Below are 22,495 nucleotides of genomic sequence, written 5' to 3'. Positions count from 1 at the left end.
TTACAGTTAAACTTTTTGCATTTTCAATTCTTTTTCAACGTTTAATTGTCTATTTTATTTTGAATACGGAAAACGCAGCGTAAATGAAAAGCTGTAACTTGTATGAGACAAAAAATACGAAGTTGTTTTACTTGATTCAATCGCTTCACAACATGAATGTAAAATTTTGCACTCTTTAATGTAATGCAACATTCAGTTATCAGCTGTAAAAAATTCAGATCTTATAAAAAAAAAAACAACTCGTTCGCGTGTCTCCAATAATAATAGATTCTGCTCGATTTGTGTAGCCAATCTACCATCATATTCTGCTAATAAATTCTATTATAATTCTATTATAATTCTAGTCTATTGACTTAATTTCGTCATTATATTTGTTCATAATAACTCATTGTTTATTTATAATTTAAAAAAAGGACTAATCGATAATTTAATACTCTTTTATTTTAAGGGGAATAATATATCTAATCTGACAAAACTTAAAAAACGCAATAATCTTATCTCACTACATACGGAAATCCGGATAGCGGATCTAAATGTGCAATAACAAAGGCTACGTATGAAAAGGATCACGCAGCCCGTTGTATACAAGGTAAAAAATTGATCGAAGACCACGGAAGGAGTAAATCGTAGCAAATCGCGCCACTTTTATCGTAGGCGCACCCCTCGGAATGAAAAGACGACAGTGTCGGATTCCTGGCGAAACCAGTCGCGAACGTTCCGCCCATATTTGGGACACACTTTTTTTACGCGGCAAAGCACGACGCGCAACGGTCGCGACGTCCCACACGTTCCTTGAAGAATGCAGTCACATGATTCATCCGGAACGATTGTTTTTTCTTAAGACGATTCTAACGGTTTGCCATCCGAATATAATGCGCGATCCATTGATACGCACCGGCGACTCCTTCCAGTGTCGTAAAAAAGAATGAAACCTTTTTTTGCATAGCATATATATAATATATTTAAATATTATTTAAATTGGTAACAAATTATGCGAAAAATTGTCCATCGTGAGCCAAGCAATTTTATTTTTATGGAAATTTTCGGGAAAGACGTTGGGAGAATTGATCACCAGGGAAAAAATGTTTTTGTATAATTATATATAATTATATATAATTACATGTAAAATTGACATATTTTATTCCCTGGCAGTAAATTGCAGAGACTATAAATAAAAACAAAGTTCTAGAATATTATAAATAAAGTTAATAACTAAAAGGATGTGTAAAATATGGATCTTAAAATTATTATTATTATAATATTTAAATTCAGATGACAATGCGGCGTTTAAAAAATTAACGATAAACGTGTCAGCGGCACTTTTCACAATTATAGCGAAACAAAGAGGCTCTTTGAAGAATAAAAGCAAAGAATAAGAATAGAAAATATAAAAAAATGAGACAAATGGACCAATATGTGAGGCGGGAGCAGCCGCTAAGTTAATCGAGAACAGTTTCACGAACACACACGGCGGTACAGTGCCGACAACGTTCAACGATTCAAACGGACCAATCAGCGCGACGCGGCGCGGCCAGCGAGCCAATGGGACGGTCGCGCCGGCGACGGCTCGTTCGACCTCGGCAACGTTCGGCCGCCTTCGGCGACTCGAATACCGCACAAAGACGCCGCGCGATAAAAGCAGCGTACGAAGCGACCGGTTTGGTATACATACACGGCGACTCGGTTCGTTCTGTCCCGTCGCGTCGGCGTCGTATTTGGTGCATCTGGTTTTATCCGCGTGCGAACGAGTTTACGACGTTTACGTCCGTGATTCGTGAATCGGCAGGCCCGCCATCGAATCGGACGTGTCGAGAGAGCTGCAGGGTTTCTTACTCCAAGAGAGAAGGATAAAGAGGAGGAAGCAGGTAAACGTTTTCCCTTCGCCCTTTTTTCGACGCAAACAAAGAGACGCCTCCGATCTTTGCGCCACGATTTATTGAAGCGACGCAACGCGTCGGTACGTCTTTCTGGAGAATCGATCTGTGAGCATAATTATATCGTCTACCACTTTTCGTATTCGGGACAGTGAGGTTTTGTGATGCATTCCGTTATTGCTCCTTTTCGGATTGTGTAAACAACATGAAACGAAGGTTATTAATGGCTTTTGAGCGATGATGACTGGAAATCATGGCGGAACGTTTGTAAATAAAAAGTGTTAGGCCTTTGTTTATTTTTATCGAGGTAGAAATTTGAATATACCGGGCTGTAAGATTTATTAATTTGTTTTGTAATGTATCTTTAATTTTTAATATATAAACTTGTATTTTTTACATATTGTGGTTATTTATTTAGTAAATTCGTAGTAGACAAAGGAATATATAGGGTGTTCCAAATATCGTTTGCCTTTTCTCATTTAATCAATTCATTAGTTTACTTAAGTAACGATAAATTGACTTAATTCTTTTCATGATTTAACATTTTTTTCCACTGCTTTCTTGGTCCATAATTGGGTGCTGATTATGTTTTTCAAAGTGTTTTTGGCGCTTTAAAAAATCTGAAAAAAGTCTGATACACTTTCAACATTCGAGAATAATTTTACAATGATATGACTTAAACGTTTTCACTTTTTTTGTGTGCGTCCGAATTTGAGGTAGAATAATTCAAAATTAAAAATTTGCCTAAGTCTTCAAAGCCCCGATTGGACCAGGAGAGAGTTAATTAATTAAATAATTGAAGTACAAAAAAATATTTAAACAATTTAAACAATTAAAATTTAAAATAAGAGAGAGAGAGAGAGAGAGAGAGACCTATGAGAGCCCTGGTGAAAATTTTTCTCAGAATTTTTCATATAATTTTTCAGAATTTCTATATAATTTTATAACTTTTTCACATTTTTTATACGAATTGGCACACTTCTCAGAAAATCTACATCTTTTCTCAGAATTTTTCATATATGTTACTTACGAAATATCGTAAGATTTCTAAAAGTTTTTGTAAGTTTTAATAATTTCTGATGAAATGTTATAAAATCTAAAAAATTAAAAAATATTTTTTATAAATTATGGGGGATGAGAAATTTCAGAATATTTCAGAATTCACTTGTATGAAAAATTCTGAGAGAAGATGTAAACTTTCCGAATATTTCTAAGTATTTCTGAAAAATGTTCCAATTCGTATATAAAAATTATGAGAACAATTTTCACCAGGGAGAATAATTCTAAGTATGAAGAATTCCTATTTTCGGTCGAAGTAGATCTTAAAATATTTACTATTTATACATTAACTATTATGATTAATTAAACTGTTTGGTCCACATTTAAGAAATTAATTTTTTTAAGGTTAAGATATATATGTATATATATTTTTTCTCAATTCTTGATTTAGGTGCTTTCCAACAAAAGATACAGATGATACAGTGTAACACAGTGAATCATTTCGTTCTTATTGCCTGCCAATGTTAAACAAAGATTTAATGATGTTGCATTGTGTCTTTTGGTGTAAATACAGTTTTAAAATTTTGAAAAAAAACTTTTCTCCTATTTTACCGCGGATTTTCTCGGTTCTTTCTTTTCCAAGAATAGCAAATTCATTGGAAAAATTTATGTGTTCATAAAATTTGCTTTTTTCGAAAAAGAAAATAATTTTAGTTTTTTTTCTATAATTTGAAAAAAGAGGCTTTTTTAAAACTATAGCTGGAAACCGTTAATTTTAAAAACATTTTTAATGCGAAGAAGCATGTTCAAGTAAATAATGATAGCCACTAGATGTCGCTATATAATCTATCTTGACCGTCTTGTAAGACCAGCTGTTTTTTTTTTCTACACCCGAGAGCTGAACTTCTCTTTCTCTTGCATGGTTCACCTTTCTCCTTTTTCTTTCCACATTGGAGAGAAAGAGACAAAAGATGGACTGTGTAAAAAGTTCAGCGTCGAGGTATGGAAAAAGAACATACACTTTAATGTTAATTATCTTATACATCATGTTATACACTGAACTACAGTCTGCATCGCTATAAAATAATAAAATAATAAAAAAGGATACATCAATCATTTTGAATCATAAAACATACTTTCTCGTGATAAACAAATTAATAGCGTAATATGGTATTAATTGAGGCCCTCTAATTATTTTACTTATTTATTTTGTTTATTGAAAACTAAACTCTTGTTACGCTACAAAATCTTTCAGAACTTCAACCTTAAGTGACTTTAAATGATACAGAAAGTTTGTTCGATGCGATAGAAATTTTTTGTACATTTACTTTTATGTAGTAATATACGTACAGTTATGTAATATATTATACGTTTTGAGAATTTATAAACGTTTTCACGGTTTTTGTCCTCGTTGTTTACCACACAATAAAAGTAATTAATAAATCAGCTTAATTATGAAATAATAAATTACTTCATGAAATAAAAAAATCGATATTGCAGTTTAGATTCATATCAATGTGAGGATATATTTGATTGAGGTAAAAAAAAAAAAAGAAAACACTACATTCCTTTTTATTGCTCTACGAGTGTAATTACATTAAAATAATGAAAATCTTTATGTGTAAGTCGCATAAAGACTTTATACTAATAATAAAAAAATGCCGAAACTTGTACATTATTCAACATAAAACAGAAACTATAGATAAATAATATAAATAATAATATCTTGCATTATTAAAAAAGCTTTTTAATTAATACGTACAAGTTTAGCGTAAAGCAAATCGATTATACTTACATAGCTGTAAGTCTTCCTTTCTGTTCAAGAAATTCAAAAGAACTAGTCGATAATACATAATAGGTCTTTTTATAAGCTGCACTTCCTGCAGTTCTATTTATAAATTTCCTCTTTCTCTTTATCTCTGCCAAATTCTCAGTTATTGAACTGAGAAAGTGTAATATAATTTAAAAGAATAGTGGATATTCCGACGATGCCAGGAGTCATATTTGTAATTGAAAAGAATAAAGTCTTGTCCTAGGAATATAGAACAGATTCATGTTTCTTCTATATACCTACTTTCCTTCGGACATCCAATGTTCTCATTTCTGGTGTTCATTTGAATATATACTTATGACTTATCTAATACTTTTGTTGCAGAGATAACGCTATGGCCACCGCAACGGAGTCGCCCGTTTCCAATGAATGTGAGTAACAGTCTTTTTCTTGCGTACAAACCTGGATAATTAGTGTCTGATCGATTTCTATTTATGGAAATTTCTCAAAATTTCAAAGGTGATTATATTATACATTTTATTTTTTTCCAAAATAAAGTACATTTGTTCCAGAAACTTGAAAGTACATTTATGAATTTTTAGAGAGTTTTTCCCACTCCAAATACATTGAAAAAGTGATCGAACGCGAGTTATTCAGGTTTATACAGATAGGGCTAATTTTCGTTGTACTGAAGAGTTAAAGATATGTAAAACGATATTAAGCGATCGATAGACGTATGATATGCATATTCGTCCTATATATTCAACGAATACTGATCAGTGATGAAGTCGCAAGTGTACTCAAACTTGGATGGTATTGTTGAAAAACGAAGTTATCTTTGGAAAACCAGTTTGTTCGCTGGAATTGATTTATGATTACGACTAATAATTAAATCGTATACAGGGTATCCCATTTTAATTGTCGCAGGCAATGGAAAGATAAATATGGAAGGTAAATGTGGAAAAATGTGTTAAACAAAAGTTGTATGGTCTGAAGAAGGACAAATAATGGCAAAATCAAATTTTCGAAGAAATCGATTTTTATGGTCATATGATAGTTACGGCTGTTTTTTAAAATGCACTACAAAAACTATTAACGCACGTGCGTCTTGAAACAACGTTTTTCAATCACTGTCACCTGCTGTCACCTAGATACGAGTATGGACAACAAAGTAACAATTGTATAGTACCAGTTATACAATATTATCTAACACTCTGGTTTATCTTAAACGGTCAATGACCCATAATGATATCTCTTGACTCTTAATGGACCTCATATACACATATATGTATATTATATATATATATATATGTACATACAACACACATAATAAGGTAAAGTTAGTATTCGTTAATTTATGTCGATTCTTAATCCTTTGGTGCGTCTCTCATTTTTTGTTGAATGATTCGCTTGATATGCATACGAGTATCCCTTGGACAGTATCGTAACAAAGTTCGACAATTAGAGAGGAGAACCAAGGCGCCCGGACGATTCGGCGCCGCGCCGGAGAACACACCCTAAACGCCGCAGAGACCGGCGAGACCGGCAGGCGGCATACGGACAAGAGGTCAGAGCCCCCGGACCCCGATGGCCGCGTCCTCGTGGATAGCGAGTAAGAATGGGCGCTGCGGAGGAAGAAGTTGCTGTGAGCCTGCATCAGACGGCTGACAACGGCAGTGGTGCACGTCGGGGACCCGTCGTCTCCGTGGCTCTCAACTTGAAGTTGCCAATCGTGGATCGCGAACGATAACACGACTTGAAAAGAGGTTTGGGACTCGATCCTTTGACTTTCGCATCTGTTCCCTTTATGTGAAAGATTGAGCTGACATGAGTTTATCGTACAAATTGAATCGACATAAAATAAACATGAAAGTGACGTTTCTGAAGATGTTTCGATTTTTGGAATAATAGTTTAAAGAAAGTAAGGGCATATAAGAGTCGGTTTCGAAAATCTTATATATGAGAAACAAAACGTTTACTAAATTACACTCTATAATTATAAGTAAGCTATAAACTCGGTAATATTATATGTTTCAGCTTTTTAATCGAATCATTTCAAGATATTCAAATAAACGTAGTAACGAAATAACAGATGAACAAAAAAAAAATGCAGAAGTAAAGAAGTGTCATAAAGCACAGTTAGATGTAAAATAAAACCTGATGAAAAATTTATACAGACACAAATTGTTCGCAAGCGATTGAAAGACCGATTGTTGGAAATTTCCTGATATTCGAAATGGCCATACAATTATCCTTCGCATGATAAGATGCTCGTCACAATTGCATAATAGTCAATGTAATTATATATAATTGTAAATGTAACATTAGAAAACTGAGCCGTCAAAAGAAATAAAAAGAATCAAAAATTGAAGTGTATAACTTCTGTTATGGTAGATAGAAACATTAACTTAAATTATAGAATAATAATAATAACAATAATGATAATAATAATAATCTTTATTGCTAATCAATAAAAGAGATGAGAAAAAACGAGAAATATCTCTTCAATATTATTGTTATATTTGCTCTTGAATCAAGCACCTTTTACGGTTCTAACGAAGAAAGCTATAGAAGAGAGGGATTATTGAATGGGATCCGCAATAAGAGAGAGGATTTCGTCCTTGATACGAGTTTTTGTTGGGAAGAAACCAATGAAGGGGATAACGACGATAAAATTGATTTTTTCTTCGATTCTTTCGTTTGCTTTTTCTCGTTATTGCCATCGTTTGAATGTAATTAAACTGTAACCATCCGGCTTATTACACGAAGCTGATTAGATTAAGATTACTCCAACATTCGTAACAAATATGTCTCTTTTTTCTGATTGCAGCACTTAAAACTTCAGCGTTATTTTCTTTCGCCAAAGTAAGTCACAAAAATTATCTTCTGGCGTATATGACTCTATTATTCTGTTTTGAATTATGAAACTAAAAGATAAAAAAAAAGATGTTGGGAGAATTTTAAAGAAGGATAAAGTTTTGAGGAAAAGAGAATCTTGAGAACTTCTCGAAGCTTTGATTCCTAAATCTTATAATTGAATCGGCGCGTATAGAAAGAGGACGATCCTTTTCGAAAATAAGTTTTTCTTCTCATTGATCTTGAAATGGTTGAATATGCTTTCAATGCAAATAGAGCACTTATTCTGGGCTTCTAGTAAGACCTAAAGATATTGAAAATGAACATTGAATGCAAAAAGGACACTAGTTTAGGACTCGCAAAATTCAAGATTTCAAAAGAATGAAATTCTTCAGAATGTGGAAGCTTTTTTAATGAAATTTTCGAATGGCTAACGGACTAAACTTGAAAAACTTATTAAAATACCTAGAAGAGATATTTTAATAGTCAGTGTTTTAGCTCGCTACTTTCGAAATTGTTTAGTACAAATTACATATTATTTAACATAAAGAGACAATTTAAGATAAATAAAGTAAATAGTGGAGCGCACTATAAAATTTATTTTTTTTAAGTGCAGAAAAGGTATTAGTCTAAATTTGAAATTTAAGTTTTTCATTTAATAGGCAAGCGTTTCAGGAATTATTAAATAGATATCATATTTAAATTCTCTTAAAAGTAATTTTATTAGTTTTTTCACTGAAACTAAAACTAAGCAATTTTTTGTTAATACTGAAAAATTAGATAAATGTCATTTATCCCTTTTTCTGCACTCATCGATTTAATTAGTCTCGAACCTTCAGATATATGATATGAAAATTAAGCTACATTATTAAATTAACATAAACTAAGAATTATGTTATATATTATGTTAAACTAATTAAATATAATATTAACTATAATATAAAAATTTTATATTAGAAAATATATATTTTTCAAATTCTTGTTCAATTAAATTTGAACAGCATTAAAAATTTAATTTGATACATAAATAGTCAGAAGTTCGTTGGTAAATAAACACATTATTTTTGGGCACATATAATTATTTTTTTATAACTAGGATTAGATCATTTAAACTCCATATCACAATAGAATTGATTCAATGCAGGTTTTATCTTCGATAAGATTGATTATTGACAAAAATTGCCCAAGTTTTTTTCAATGATCAATCTTATCGAAGATAAAATCTGCATTGAATCAATTCTATTGTGATATGGAGTTTAAATAATTTAATCCTAGTTATCTCGAGCGATAAGCTTTTAATAGGAAATTATTAGAACATTCTTAGAATGATTTAGAAATTATTAGACAGTTCATTAACTTTTTTGCCTCCATCTGTCTCGATTTTTAAATCGAACTATTTGACGATAAAGATGCGTTAAGTCAATTAAATTGTCGCCTTTTTTGCAAGACAATTAACTGGCAGTTAACTGAAGGATAAGAACCGTAATATGTAAAAAAGATTTTCCTCTGTTTGTCGCTCTAAAATAAATCTGACCATGACTTCGGTCGTCATTCATCATAAAAATTTCATTCCTCATTGATTTCTACGGGTAATCGACTCGCTAGTGTTTCCTCGACTGCGTCACAACGTGCGAGTTCCAACAAAGCAGTGCCTTCGATCGTCTATCTAGTGGAATTTTACACAAAGCGCGATCATTACATGGTCCATATTTCCCAGTCGCTCTGTCGCGACATTCTGTCGTATTTTAAGGGTGTGAATAACGATTCCAATTTTATTCTCGCAAATCCGAGTTTAAAGAAAGGAATTTAGAGAAAGAAACATATCTGAGATCTTCGAAATTGAATCAAAGACTCCGCACAGATTTCCAGAGCCTTAAGCTGGTATTCATAAGTTCTTATATTCAAGACAGTTTTACGGTCATCAGATGTTGTCATACATCAATCATAGAGTCATATTAGCATCTTAAGATAATACTAAAGATTATCTTGTAATAAAAACGGACTATGAATAGCGGCTTTAGAATTTGCAGATCTAATAGATCCAAAGACTCAAGAATTTCAGGATGTCGAAATACCCAACGATCTAATACGAGCTCGTTGACACTATAAGTATCTAGCGATCATCATTATTAACCGTTTCTATTTTTTAGACTAATATTATATTTCTTGTGTTAAAGATAGGATTTTGAATTATTGTGATTTTTTAGTAGTTATATGTTCTTTATACTGATGGATATTTGTTTTCAATGTTTTTGTCACTTTCTTTATTTGCATAGTAATTTAATCTCTTACAAGTCCTTTTAGTAAGAAATGTTGATACTTCTAGTGTTAATTGAAGATACGAAGATCAGAGGAAAACGTGAGAACGCAAAATCAATTCGAATCCACCGTGGTACTTAGCGAAGTTCCGTGCCACTCATGTGGACTTTATTCAAGCGGATTTTTTTCTTCAATCGGTTTGGAAATTGAAGCCAGTCCTTCGTTAAAACGGCGATGGTAGATCGGACGAGATTTTAGAGAATGGTACATCTCCGATGAGTCGGGATGATTCGGAGAGAAGAGAGAAGAATGGGAAATAGACAGATGGTATTTTACGCTTGCACATAGGCTTTCGCATGCGTGCCTAGCGACTGGCTCCGAACTGTACCGAGTGTCCGGAAAAAAAACAGAAGGATCTTTAAGTCAAATCTTTCAAGAACATAGAATTTCCGAAGAACAAAGAGATCTTAATATCTTGGAATCTTGAGAATCCGAAGTTCTCAATGTCCAAGCACATTGGATTTTTGGAAGATACAGAAGTCATTAAAAAATCTCAGTTTCCAAGTATCTCAGACTCCTGAGAAAGTTTCTTTAAAGTACAATTGCATAAAAGATGTCTGCGTAACGAGCAGCCTCGAAAGAATTTCAACGTCCAAAGCTCGCCAAATATCTAAACCCCAAACTACCCCCAATTAAGTTTCCCTTTTTAATTCCACGACTTTGAGCATCCCTCTGTTTGACATTTTCTCCCCTCTTGCGCATCCATTAAGTCCTCTCCCACGTCTAACGCGGTCTTCTTGCGGAACACCCCGTATAGCCAATAACACCCCTCCGGCGGCTGTTCTAGTAGTAGTGGCGATAGCAGGTTGGAGTTGACTAGCTGGAAGGGTAGCTTGTCGTCGGGTAGGCTGTTGGTTGCACGATGCGGGGAAAAGCGAGGAAAAGAGGAGGAGAAGGAAAAGGAGGAGGAGGAGAGTGGTCGAATATTGAGCGACGCCGGGCGTCGCGGCGCAGCGTGCGGGCCAGTCGCCCTCCAGCCACCGCCCCAGTTACGACTTGAGCGACATTTCCGGCGTGCCTGACTCTTCTCTTTTCTGGTCTAGTCCTCTTCATCTCGTCCTTCTAGCCACCCGCGACTCAGTCTCGCGCATTCGATCCCATCGTCGAGATCACCTGTCCCGAGACACCCTCCGCGAAACAACCCCCTCGTACGAATCGAAACGACAATATGCTGATCGGTCTCGTGCGCGATTCGGTGCTCCAGTGCTTCTGTCACAGCTGCAAGGCCCCGTTGGGCGTCGTAGGTGAGTGAGTCCCTGTCGCGCGAGGTCCACTACCCCTATCTACCGCTGAAGCCTTCCTTCCGGTTCTCCAAGATTCATAAAGATTGGCTGTCAAAACGCTCTTAATACTCGATTCTGAAGTATTTGAAAATCATTCTGTTCGATTATGACCTTGGATGATCATATTTCTCAATGACCTTAATAATGTCAATCTTCGAACAGTAGGAGAAATATAGACTTTGTTTTTTTCTAATTATGAGATTCTTAGGAGCTTAAAAGAATGAAAAATATTACAATTCGTGCTAGAGATTTCGGCACTGGTTTGTCACAGAGCTTTTTCGGGGTGGAGCACTACAGAAGTAGTCCTTCATAAGAAATCTGTAGCTTTGCAAAAAATTTTTTAATTGTTTTAAAGTTTCACGAATATATCATTTTTTATTTCTGAATAATTCTCCGAAAAGTGGTTTTATGGCGGTTTCTCGGCAAATTTTTATACTGCAATTTATTTTTTCCTATATAAGATTAAGTCGTGAATTCGTCGGTTTTTTAGGAAGTTTATCCACTTATCCAATAGACGAAGTACGATAATGGTTCTTCACAGAATCGTGAATTTATTAAGCCAAACTTGCTCAGGTAGCTTTTATGTTATTTATAGAGTAAGGTGTTGAATACAGTTCGTTGTTTTCAGAGATAGAGAGAGCATCTTTATTAAAACCTCTTATAAATAAATTTGGAAGTTTGACACCATTATAAACTATTTATGGTCTTAAAGCGCATTCTTTTTTTCTTAAATTTAAATGGTATTGCTTTCTTCACGGATTTTCGTAGGATTTTATCGGATTTTGTATTTTTTTTTTAATACATTGCCTCTCTTTAGAACAAAAAATTAAAAGTACTGAGTACCTTTTTTCATGATTATTTTAAATTTTGAGTAATTAAAGAGTAAAGTTTAGGAGCCGGAAACCGGAAGGAAGTAAATGTGGTCTTCAAGCGCTAACTACTGGACATATTCTCAGAAAAAATTCCTAACACACACAAATTATCCTATTTTATCTTGCCTTATCCTTTGAGAAAAAACTTACAGAATGGGAGCGTTAAATGCTTGGAAATATATGCGACCGTCTTTTATCGATAGGAAATATTCGCGGAAAAATGTACTTTGATCTCTCGGATTTATTAAATTGCGAACCAAAATAGTATTACTTTTATTATACATTTTATAAATATTTTGTTTAATTAATACAATTTAACTGAATGCTATATTCATTTATTTTTTATTATATTTAATTTTTGTCATTTTTCCCTTCATTAATGTTTTATATGTATTATTGATTTTCTCAAAGTTCTCTTGTTTATTTAACATTCTTATTAATTATTCTGAGATTATTTTATGCGGTTCATTTTATTATTCAGTTTTGCCTACATGTGTAATTATTCTTGGTCGATACAAAGAAATTTAAGAACTTTGTTGAATTTTACATCAATTTTTTCGAAGAAGAAATTATACTTTTTCGTGCCCTCTGCACGCGAAGAGCACTATCCTTACCGCAGTGCACGACGGTCGACATCACGGTGGTATCGTGACATTATCCTGGGGCACCTGCAGTTCGATCAATTTCTCAGACCGTCCGAATCGATACTTACGGTCTACCATTTTTCTCTACGGGGTGTCGCGAAACATCACCGGTTCTTCGTAAAGATCGAGACAGTTCTTTTGACCTTTAAGATATAATAAAATAATCTCTCTGAAAAAGATTGACTTCACAGCCATGAAAAAAGAAGCTTTCAAAATAGATACTTTATATACTTGAAATAAATTATGAAACTATTTGAAGTTATTTTCAATGATATAAAGTATTTCGTAAAAAGCGTTATTTTTAAAATTTTTTCAACTTGCAATTTTGTCGAATTTAATATTACATTTGCTCGATTCGACAAATTAATATAAAACATTCTTATCTTACAGATACCAAAAAAAAAATAGTATCTATATTTCATAAATAAATTAATGTTGCATTTTTACAACATTTTTCAATATGTTTGCATTAATAGGCAATATATGTACCGTCTGGATTACTTGTTTGTTATTAATAACGTTGACACTAACATTAAGAAGTAAACGATCTTTTTTTCATAATTTTTTATTTTTGAAGAATTATTGATGAATCGAATTACCTTTGACGCAGCGATGTATGCAATGTTAATGCGGCAACTGTTGGTTGACTGGTTTTTTTTTGTTAACCATTCTAATAATATCCCGGATTTTGTCACGCCGATATGCACGTGCTCGGTTCGCCGAAACGATCAGGGTGCGGTCCAACATGGCTACGCGAAACGGTCGCATCGATTTCCCGATAATTAACCCATTGGGACACCAATCGATCTCTCAACCGGATGACATGCACGGCTAATTTCGTCCCCTTTATAGCTTCTTTGTTTCTAAAATACTTGTGCTTTGATTGAAATACGAGCGAAGTTTTTATGCCATGCGAAACACGATCCGTTTCCTTTTCGTTTTATGATTATTGCATCATAAAACCTCCATAAATTTCACACGATCAATATTTACATTGAAAATAAGAGATAAAGAAGCGAGTAAAATCGATATTTGTTACAGCCATATTTATGACATGTTGAATTACCATAAAAACGGATTATGACTCTTAAAAGTCTTCATAATTGCGGCGTTTTGCTCAAATATCTTATAGGATAATAATTAAATAGCATAAACGAGTGAGATGGTCTCTCAGTGGGTCAAAGCGCAATCCCGACTTCTATTCCTTCCTTCTTTCTCATTAATCTCTCTCGAAAACTCTTCGAGTGCTTTGACCGTGTCTGAATTTCCGAAGCGGGACAGAGGAGGAATAATGCGCCGTTTAAGAAGCCGAGCGGCAAGGGAAAACCGCGAACCAAGCAGCCGAAAAAGGTGAAGTTCATCAGTGAGTATCTGGATAATTGAGCGAGCTTCGGATGACGTCAAAGAAACGTATTTGACGCATCTATACAGCCCTTTCCGATCGAATCGTATCGATTTCCTTAGAGAATCCTAAGACCTTTTCGCTAGACATTCCAGAGAAAAATTCCATGATAGACCTGACAAAAATTGTATGTGTTATCGATTATTATTATTATTGAAGTTATATACTTATATATTTTTATTACGAAAAATTAACTTTCTAAATTTGCAAAAAGATTTCTCTGGGATGTTTTATTTACGCGAGAAATTTTATTTTTGTTTTTAATCACATAGTTGTGTTGATGAAGATTTGATCGATAATGCAAAAAGTTAATGCAGCAGAGAACGTCTTATTTTCTTCCTTTTTTTTTTACCAAGTCCTGTTCCTCCTGTTCCTTGTACCTTAATTTCATCTACGTGATCACGTTATGCACCTGCGTCCTGCGTCTGAGAGTTAAAAGGGAGCACCTTTGCTGTGTTAAAGATCGGTGCAATGCCCTCGGCAAGAATGGTCGCGCCAATGTGTCGCCGCTGAATTATAAATCGAATCGCGGAGAACATTTGCAAACTTGTATTGTGCTGTACTACGTGGAGATGTACGGTGATATCGACAACTTATCATAGTAATGACAGCAATTCTATCTAATACGCTGTCCCGATCTACCAAGTAGAGGCAAATAGATATTGGGAACGCGAAGTCAAAAAAAACTTCATTCGATTATAAAATAATATTAAATGTGATAAAATAATTATAAGCGTCGATTAAACGTTCGTTCGAACGTCGATAATTTATACTTTGTCCATACTTGAGACAAATGGTGAAAAGATGGAGCAAAGAAAGGAGGCAATGACGGATTACGATTCACTTTTCACAATTGAATAATTACTCGAATTTCCAAAAATTGCCATGGCAAGGAAATTAATGCAACACGCTATGATATACCGTAATTACGGTACGGCTGGCAACGGCAAGGTGGTACGATGCGAGATGAGAAGGGAGGTAGAGGAGGTGCGTGCGACGACGCTAGACGTCGCGGCGCCTACGATCGTTCCCTCTGATCGATCTCTCCTTGCCGCGCCGCTCTCATACCTCTGAGTCATGCTTCCGCAACCAGCCGGCGCCGGAAATCATGAAATTGCGAATTTCGCCAAAGGGACTGTTGCACCCAGACGTCGATACCAATCATTCGAAGATTGAGCGCGATATCTGAAAATCCTAACATTCAAAATGTAGATGCCCTAAGATCGATATTTTCTAGTTTTAAGTCCTTTTCAGCAAAAGACACAGATGAATGTATATACAATATAGTTATTAATAATAATACTATAATTGTAAGTAATAAAAATATAATTATTTTTATTTTATCTCGCAAAATAGAATTCCTCTGTCGTGGCGGTAAAAATATCCGAACATACTTATAGAGGCTCTAAGATCGATATTTTCTAGTTTTTAGTGCTTTTCAGCAATAGACAGCAGTGTTGCGCTTAGATAATTAAAAATTATCTAGATATAGATAAGATAAATCACACAAAAATATATCTTAGATAAGATGAAGATGATTAACTTTACATTTATCTAGATAATTATTAAGATAATTTTGTTTTTAACTAACTATTAGGCAATAAAATGATTTATGCCCAATTTCTGCACCTCTAGATAACTTTATCCAAGAGATATCTCCCAGAATACAATGGAGATATCTTCTGAATAAGGTTATCCGCAACTTATCTGGATACTATTCTGGAAGTGAAGATTGGACATTAGGATACAAAAAATGTATTTATATTTCCATTAATCTTTATTTGTTTCGAATAAAAGTTTTTTGAACATTTCGTCTAACAAACGGTTTCTACATGGAATTAATATTTGTTGTCCACAAATAAAAAGGCGCTCTACTGACGCTGATAATTGCAATGATTGATGTATCATATTTAAAAAAAATTTGTTTGACGTGTGGATACAAATTAAGAATATCTAATTCCTTAGATTTATCTTCTAAATATAAAAGTACTTCGATGTCGCTTTGAATTATGACTGATGTCATACTAATCCCGGTTTTATCGATATCATAAAAAAATTCTCATCATTACTACTACTAGAAGTTATATAGAAATTTTTTTACAATACTCTTCTACAATCTTAGTTATTTTGAAAACGATTTTATCTAAGATAAGATAAAGCCATTTCTTCATTTATATAATTATCTAGATAATTTTGTCTAGATAACAGAAAACACTGATAGACGGTGTAACAGAGTGAATCATTACATCCTTGTTGTTTGCCAATATTAACAAATAAACGAAATGATTCACTATGTTATACCATGTCATCTGTGTCTTTTACTGAAAAGCACCTAAAATTAGAAAATATCGATCTTGGAACATTCAAGTATGTTTGGATAATTTTACCACCATGACAGAGGAATTATATTTTGCGAGATAAAATAAAAATTATTATATTTTTATTACTTGTAATTATAGTGTTATTATTAATAACTATTTTATAATTGTGTATGTACACTGTGTCATCTACTGAAAAGGACTTAAACTGGAAAATATCGATCTAAGTACGTTCGGATATTTTTACCACACGACCGAGGAATTCTATTTTAGAATAAAAGAGATAAAATAAAAGTTATTTTTACTATTTACAATTATAGTATTATTATTAATAATTATTTTACAGTTGTATGTAATTTAATAAATCATACAAGATGTCACGGAAACGTGACGATTTTCGAAATAAAATATATAAAATGTAACTTAAATATTAATTTCTTGTTATGTAACAATAGGAGATAGAATGTTATTTGAGTATATCTGATGTGAGTATATTTGAGTAATGACTGCATTTAGGAGATAAAGCAGCTCCGGCAAGAACTAATCATATTGAAGAATCAGTGAGCGCTTATTGAGCTACTTTGTCTGCTAAACATAATCTATACTCAAATGGCATTCTATTTGTTATTGTTATTTCATTTGGAAAATCATCAGTGATTCCCGTAACTGATCCTGTATAATGATGTTTCTAAACATCAATATTATATAATTATTGGTAGAATTATTGATGTATAATACCATTAATAATTGATGTATAATACCATTAATAATTCAATGAATGGGAAATATCAATAAGAGCCGATATTTGTTGTTGATGTGTTTGATTTTATTCAAATGTACTTAATTGTCCATTAAATCATTAGATCACACATTGTATTAAAAACATTGAACTTACACTGAAGAGGATTAAAATCGAGGATCGCGAAACGTTTGGAAAATTATATTGATGCATGGACAATTACATTTGAATAAAATCAAACTCATCAACACCAAGTGTCGGCACTTATTAGTACTTTCCATTTATTAATTTCGTCAGAGCCTATAATCTCTCAATCATTAATAATTATACATATGATAATTAATGGTATTAGTCATTGAATACATGCCTCACTGAAAATATACAATAATATTACCCTTTATCTTTCGATATATAAGATCATTATGTTGCACTGAACACTCATTACATTGCACCGGAAACTTTACAGCGACCGAGATTCGATGCCAGGAAAAGTCCAAGGGTGGGCTGTGCTATGAGGTGATTCTAGCAGAGCCGACGGTGCCTAAGAGAGCGCCCTCGCCGCCGCAGCCGAGTCCGACGCAGCAGACCGCGATTGAGGACAAGTTGAAGGCCGCCGAGGAGCGAAGATTATCCATCGAGGCGCACAAGCTCGCCGCTCTCGCTGCTAAGCTCAGCAAGATCGAGGAGGCGTCCCGCAAGAAGGACGAGCTTAGCGCGGCCTTCATCGCCGCCACTCGCGAGTCCTTGGACGCGAAAATGAACAACACGGAGGAGAAACGGGAGGCCCACATCGCTGAACTGAAGAACAAGTTGAAGGATCATGTAAGTAGAGTCGTACATGAGATCTAGATATTTGTCTTTTTAATTGGTTAATTTTTTATATAATTGTCGATAATTAGTTGTCATTTATTAAACTTCGCTTGGTTGTGTAGTGCAGACTGTTGTGATATTTAATTTGATTTCCCGTTGCAGTTGGAGAGTGTTGAGAAGACTCGCCTGAGTCTCGAGCAACAAACCGAGGAAGTGCGATGCGCTGTTGAAGAGAAACTGAAGACTGCCGCGGCTCAGCGTGATGAAAATATCAAGAGGATGCTGGATCGTCTCAAAGAACATGTTAGTATAAAATTAAAATGAACCGTGAGGATTAGATAAGTAAATTATAAGATGTAGAGTTCAGAGTTTTATTATATGAAGAATTAAATTTTTTTATTCATAATTATTTAATACACAATATTTTTTATTTACATAAGATTTATTATATTTAATTGAGGCAACAATGAAACGCTTCTAAATTTGTATTTGCTACCGTGGATTTTTTCTTTTCTGTAAAGCTGCTGCCTCGTTTTGCATATTTTAATAGGCAAAAGGCCATATAGGTAGATAATAGACTCGGCAAGAATAGACATAAGTTATTGATTTGCGCCCTGTTTGTAGGAAGAGCAAGTCGCTCGCGTACGTCAAGGTATGTCAGAGCGCGTGCAGCAGTTGGAGTCCCAAATCCAGGGCAAGTTGGAGCAGGCACGCGAACGTCGCGAGACCATCGAGCGCGAGCAGAAAGAGAAGCTGCGCAATCATGTAAGTTTCCGGCCGAATGTAGCCCTCGGAGTTGATGTTTAGTAGCTTTAGGCAGTACATTTCTATCAGGTTGTTATGAAACATCGTCGGTTTTCAGATCGAAAAAATTAAATTAATCTGTGTTATATTGTAAAATTGTACGAAACTTTGTGTACTTCAACTTTTTTCATTTAGTTGATATTTTTTTTGAGATTTATAATTTTCGAAAAAATTGAATAGTTCGAAGGTCCAAATCACCAAAATTTCAAAAATTAAGTAAAATGTATTTAAAGAATCCATGAATTAAAGAAATATAAAATCAGTAGAATTACACGCGAAATATAATCTTAAAACTTAAATAATTTTAAATAATTTATAAGTTCTTAAAACCTCGATATATTTAATACCAACGAAAGTTCTCTGACAAATGATAGAATTATTGCAAGAGAAAGCGACGAAGAGTTACGTAACAACCTAAAATCTTTAAAGCATTGTATTCCCGTGCTTTTGAAAAATAGAAAGAAAATAAAAAAAAGCGAATCGGGTTACCTCGGATTGCCTCGAGGTTTTTCTGCGCAAGAAAGCACTGATTGAACGTAGGCGTTTGTGCGATGGTGGTTTAGAACACGGTGAAGATAGCGAAAATGCGTCAGATGGCGGCGCGCGAGCTCCTGATGAAAAAGTGCGAGTTCGACAAGAGGGTGTCGACCGCGGAGATGAATCGGCAGCGAGAGATCCAGCATCGCGTGCAGGCGATTCGCCGCCACCATGTAATTTCGTCCCCACACGCATTTTTAACCGCAGTTGCACCCCTGCAGACAATTTGTCGTACGATCTACACAAATCGATGCTTGCGATAAGAAAGATTGCTAGAAAGATTTCTAAGAAAGATTTCGCTGATTTCCTAATAATTTTGATTTTTTATTTAATTGTATTTATTAATTTATTAGTAATATATTTATTATTCATTTAACAATATTAAATAATACAGTCTAAAGTAAAAGCATAAAAATACTTAGTATACAAATTAACATTTTTATATAATTGTAACGTCATAGAAGCTTTAGAAATTGAAATTTTTATTAAATATCAATGATAATAGCATGTTTATTTTTCCAGTGATAAAATTAAAATCAGATATTAAGTTATAAAGATGGGACGTATTTAATTCGCAGATATTATTTTATATGGATATTATTTTAGAGATTATTTCTTCTTTATTAAATAATATTTATTTTTACCGAGATATTTTTCAATAAATGTGAACGAACGAATGATAAAAATATAATAAAATAACTCGTGTTTCGCATTTGTATTTATATTTGTATTTATTTATGATTTCATATATTTATTATATATTTTTATATTTTATTTATAAATTTATAATATACATGTTATATACATAGACAGAGGTTTTAGAATTGTAGTTAATTAAAATTAATATGACAAAGTCAAATAGTACGACAAATTGTAATGCGTGGGTCGCATTAAATTACGTATCAATTATTTCCTCAGTTTTGTATACCTTCTCCTCTTCCACCGTCGCGACAAATAGCTTGTTAAATATATAGAATCACGAAGTCATCGATAGTTGCGTTTGTAAAAGGAATGCTGTTGTCGTGCTTTCGCTGGATTATGTTGCAGCCTTCTTTTTATATCAGTTATCTTTCTTTCAGCATGTGATCGTGCTCATTTATAACTCATACGTGACCGTTTTACATACAGGATGTGCCGCAGAAGGCTTGATGCTAAAATTTTATTCGTCACGTAGTTTACTAACAATTAAATTCATTGTCTGCAATAAATCCAGTATCAATTAGTTTAAATCGAAAATTAACGATCATGTAATATCAAAATGACTAGACGTTCAGAGAAATTCCAAAAACTTCTTCGACCCATCCTGTGTAAGTCACTCGTGACTCGTCAGCTTATTAGAAAGCATGGCGTACGTGTTGACCTCTGTCTTTAATAGGATCGCATCAAAGAATATTATTTTAATTCTGTAAATCCTTTTCTTTCTTTTCGTAGGAGAGGCGCGCCGAGATCGTGAGACAGAATAAGAAGGATCGCCTGGATAATCTGACGGACGTAGCGAATCCGATCTTACCGGTAGAGAATGAGACCGCCAGTTCCGGCTAAGTATCCGGAAATTCTCTTTAAGGCCGCTCGAATGCCCCGCAAAGCTCCGTTTCGCTTTGTGCCATTATTTTCTGACTCGAAGTAAAACGGGAGGTCGATCGCCGCGCATCAGACGTGTTCGCATTTCGAGCGAGAGAGGTAGGCGGAGCCGAATCGCTTCTCCTTGCGGTTCCTGGATGTCACATGGACAATACTGCCTTCATCACGTTTTCACTTCGGCAACGATCCGCATAGAAAGAACGCACGGTTTCTTGAATTTTGGAGGAAAAGAGCAAGGGTAGTCAACAATTTCGGGGTTGCTGCGAAAGTTTAATTTTGACTGGGCTTTACATATGACAGAGTTGTAGGCCTTAAGATATGTGGGACACAAGGACTTAAAGATGAAGTTCTATGAATCGAAAAGAAGTGTAAGAATTTTTAAAAGAATTATTACTAAATTGAGATATTCAAAGATTTAGAGGAGTTCAAAGTTTTCAAAATCTAAAAACTTTCTTCTTATATTTTTTTATTCATTAAAATTGTAAAAATCACAAGAAGCTATTGTAATATCGATATATTTCAAGATTAGAATATCGAGAGTGTTTAGAAACTAGAAATTTTTTTACAAAAATATAAGAGCTTATGAAAAATACAAAGAACTTTCGCAGCAACCTGAAAATATATGTTCCAAAGAAATATGCATTATTTACATAAAAAACAATTCAAATTGAAATTAAAATCACGTTTTCAAGCATATTTGAGAAATTCAACTTTAATCTTTATTATTTAGTTTTTATTAATTTATGAAATGCAATATGTCCTAAAAATATATTTTTTCTTGATCAATTGACGAAAAGTATGTTCACAGACTCCAAAGAAAAACAAAAAAGAAACCAAAAATACAAAAATGATCTTTTTAGTCGTTTATAATTTTTTATATGTATTGAATAATTAAATTCGTCTCTTTTGTAATATTTTTTTATTCACGCATGTATTATTATCTACAATCTTGTTCTCAATGGAAAAAGTATGAGAAAAGATCTCTACGATGGCTAACGATCGATTAACCGTGATTACCGGCTGGTCCTTTTAAATCGCAACACAATGCATCGTTTCCCGAGAAAGAAAGAAGAGAATTCGGTTTGATAGAGATTAACTGATTATTATAAAATCACTATCGCTACAACTTAGGTACTAAGTGGTGCGACTGCAGCTTTGTGTGCATATGCACACACAAGAGGATATGTGTGTGCGCGATGTGTGCCGGCGTGTTAAGCACACATTTATGATTATATATATAAATATAATATACATATAATTATAATGATATATTAATGATAATAACAATAATGATAATAGTGCTTTATACTAGGCTTGAAAAACTTGAGAAAACATTTTGTACTCATTGTAATATTACTGCGCTAACCAAAATGAGAATAACACTCCCACTGAGAAATGTAGTCTAATGAAATATGATAATGTGACGCTTCTGTGATGACTTTAATTATTTGTCAAAATGTGTAACGTTTAAGTGTGAGCGAAGGAGTGATAGGGAAGGAATGAAAGAAAGATTGAATGAATGAGAGTGTGGAAAATATAGAAAGAGAATGAAAGACATTTTGTTTTTTCAAGTTAGCACGGTTGTCGTGACCAGGAGAAGTCTGTTTGCATGGAGGATTTGAAACACGTATGGCATATAATATAATTTTGTTGGGAGCCAATCCTGACCCACACAAAGTAGCGTCT

General features: G+C 33.8%; 1 protein-coding gene across 3 annotated transcripts; it reads left to right on the top strand.

Annotated features, from left to right (window-relative positions):
• Positions 1-1,618: 1,618 nt before the first annotated feature.
• stai (stathmin) lies at positions 1,619-21,302 on the top strand. 3 transcript variants are annotated; one of them, XM_018446624.1, is made up of 7 exons: positions 10,767-11,063; positions 13,892-13,981; positions 17,544-17,899; positions 18,050-18,190; positions 18,512-18,652; positions 19,255-19,401; positions 20,660-21,302. In XM_018446624.1, the coding sequence occupies exons 1-7, from the start codon at positions 10,988-10,990 to the stop codon at positions 20,768-20,770; spliced, it is 1,062 nt and encodes a 353-aa protein (XP_018302126.1). In that variant the 5' UTR covers positions 10,767-10,987; the 3' UTR covers positions 20,771-21,302. The 3 variants fall into 3 exon arrangements, with proteins under 3 accessions (XP_018302125.1, XP_018302126.1, XP_018302124.1); XM_018446623.1 differs by lacking the exons at positions 10,767-11,063; positions 13,892-13,981; positions 19,255-19,401 and adding exons at positions 1,619-1,865; positions 5,029-5,075; XM_018446622.1 differs by lacking the exon at positions 19,255-19,401 and having other exon boundaries at positions 10,772-11,063.
• The last annotated feature ends 1,193 nt before the right edge of the window (positions 21,303-22,495 follow it).

The sequence above is a fragment of the Mycetomoellerius zeteki genome, unplaced genomic scaffold (assembly GCF_001594055.1).
Source record: "Mycetomoellerius zeteki isolate Tzet28-1 unplaced genomic scaffold, Tzet1.0 scaffold186, whole genome shotgun sequence".
Taxonomy (NCBI): domain Eukaryota; kingdom Metazoa; phylum Arthropoda; class Insecta; order Hymenoptera; family Formicidae; genus Mycetomoellerius; species Mycetomoellerius zeteki.
This window is presented reverse-complemented; position numbering and strand designations above follow the sequence as displayed.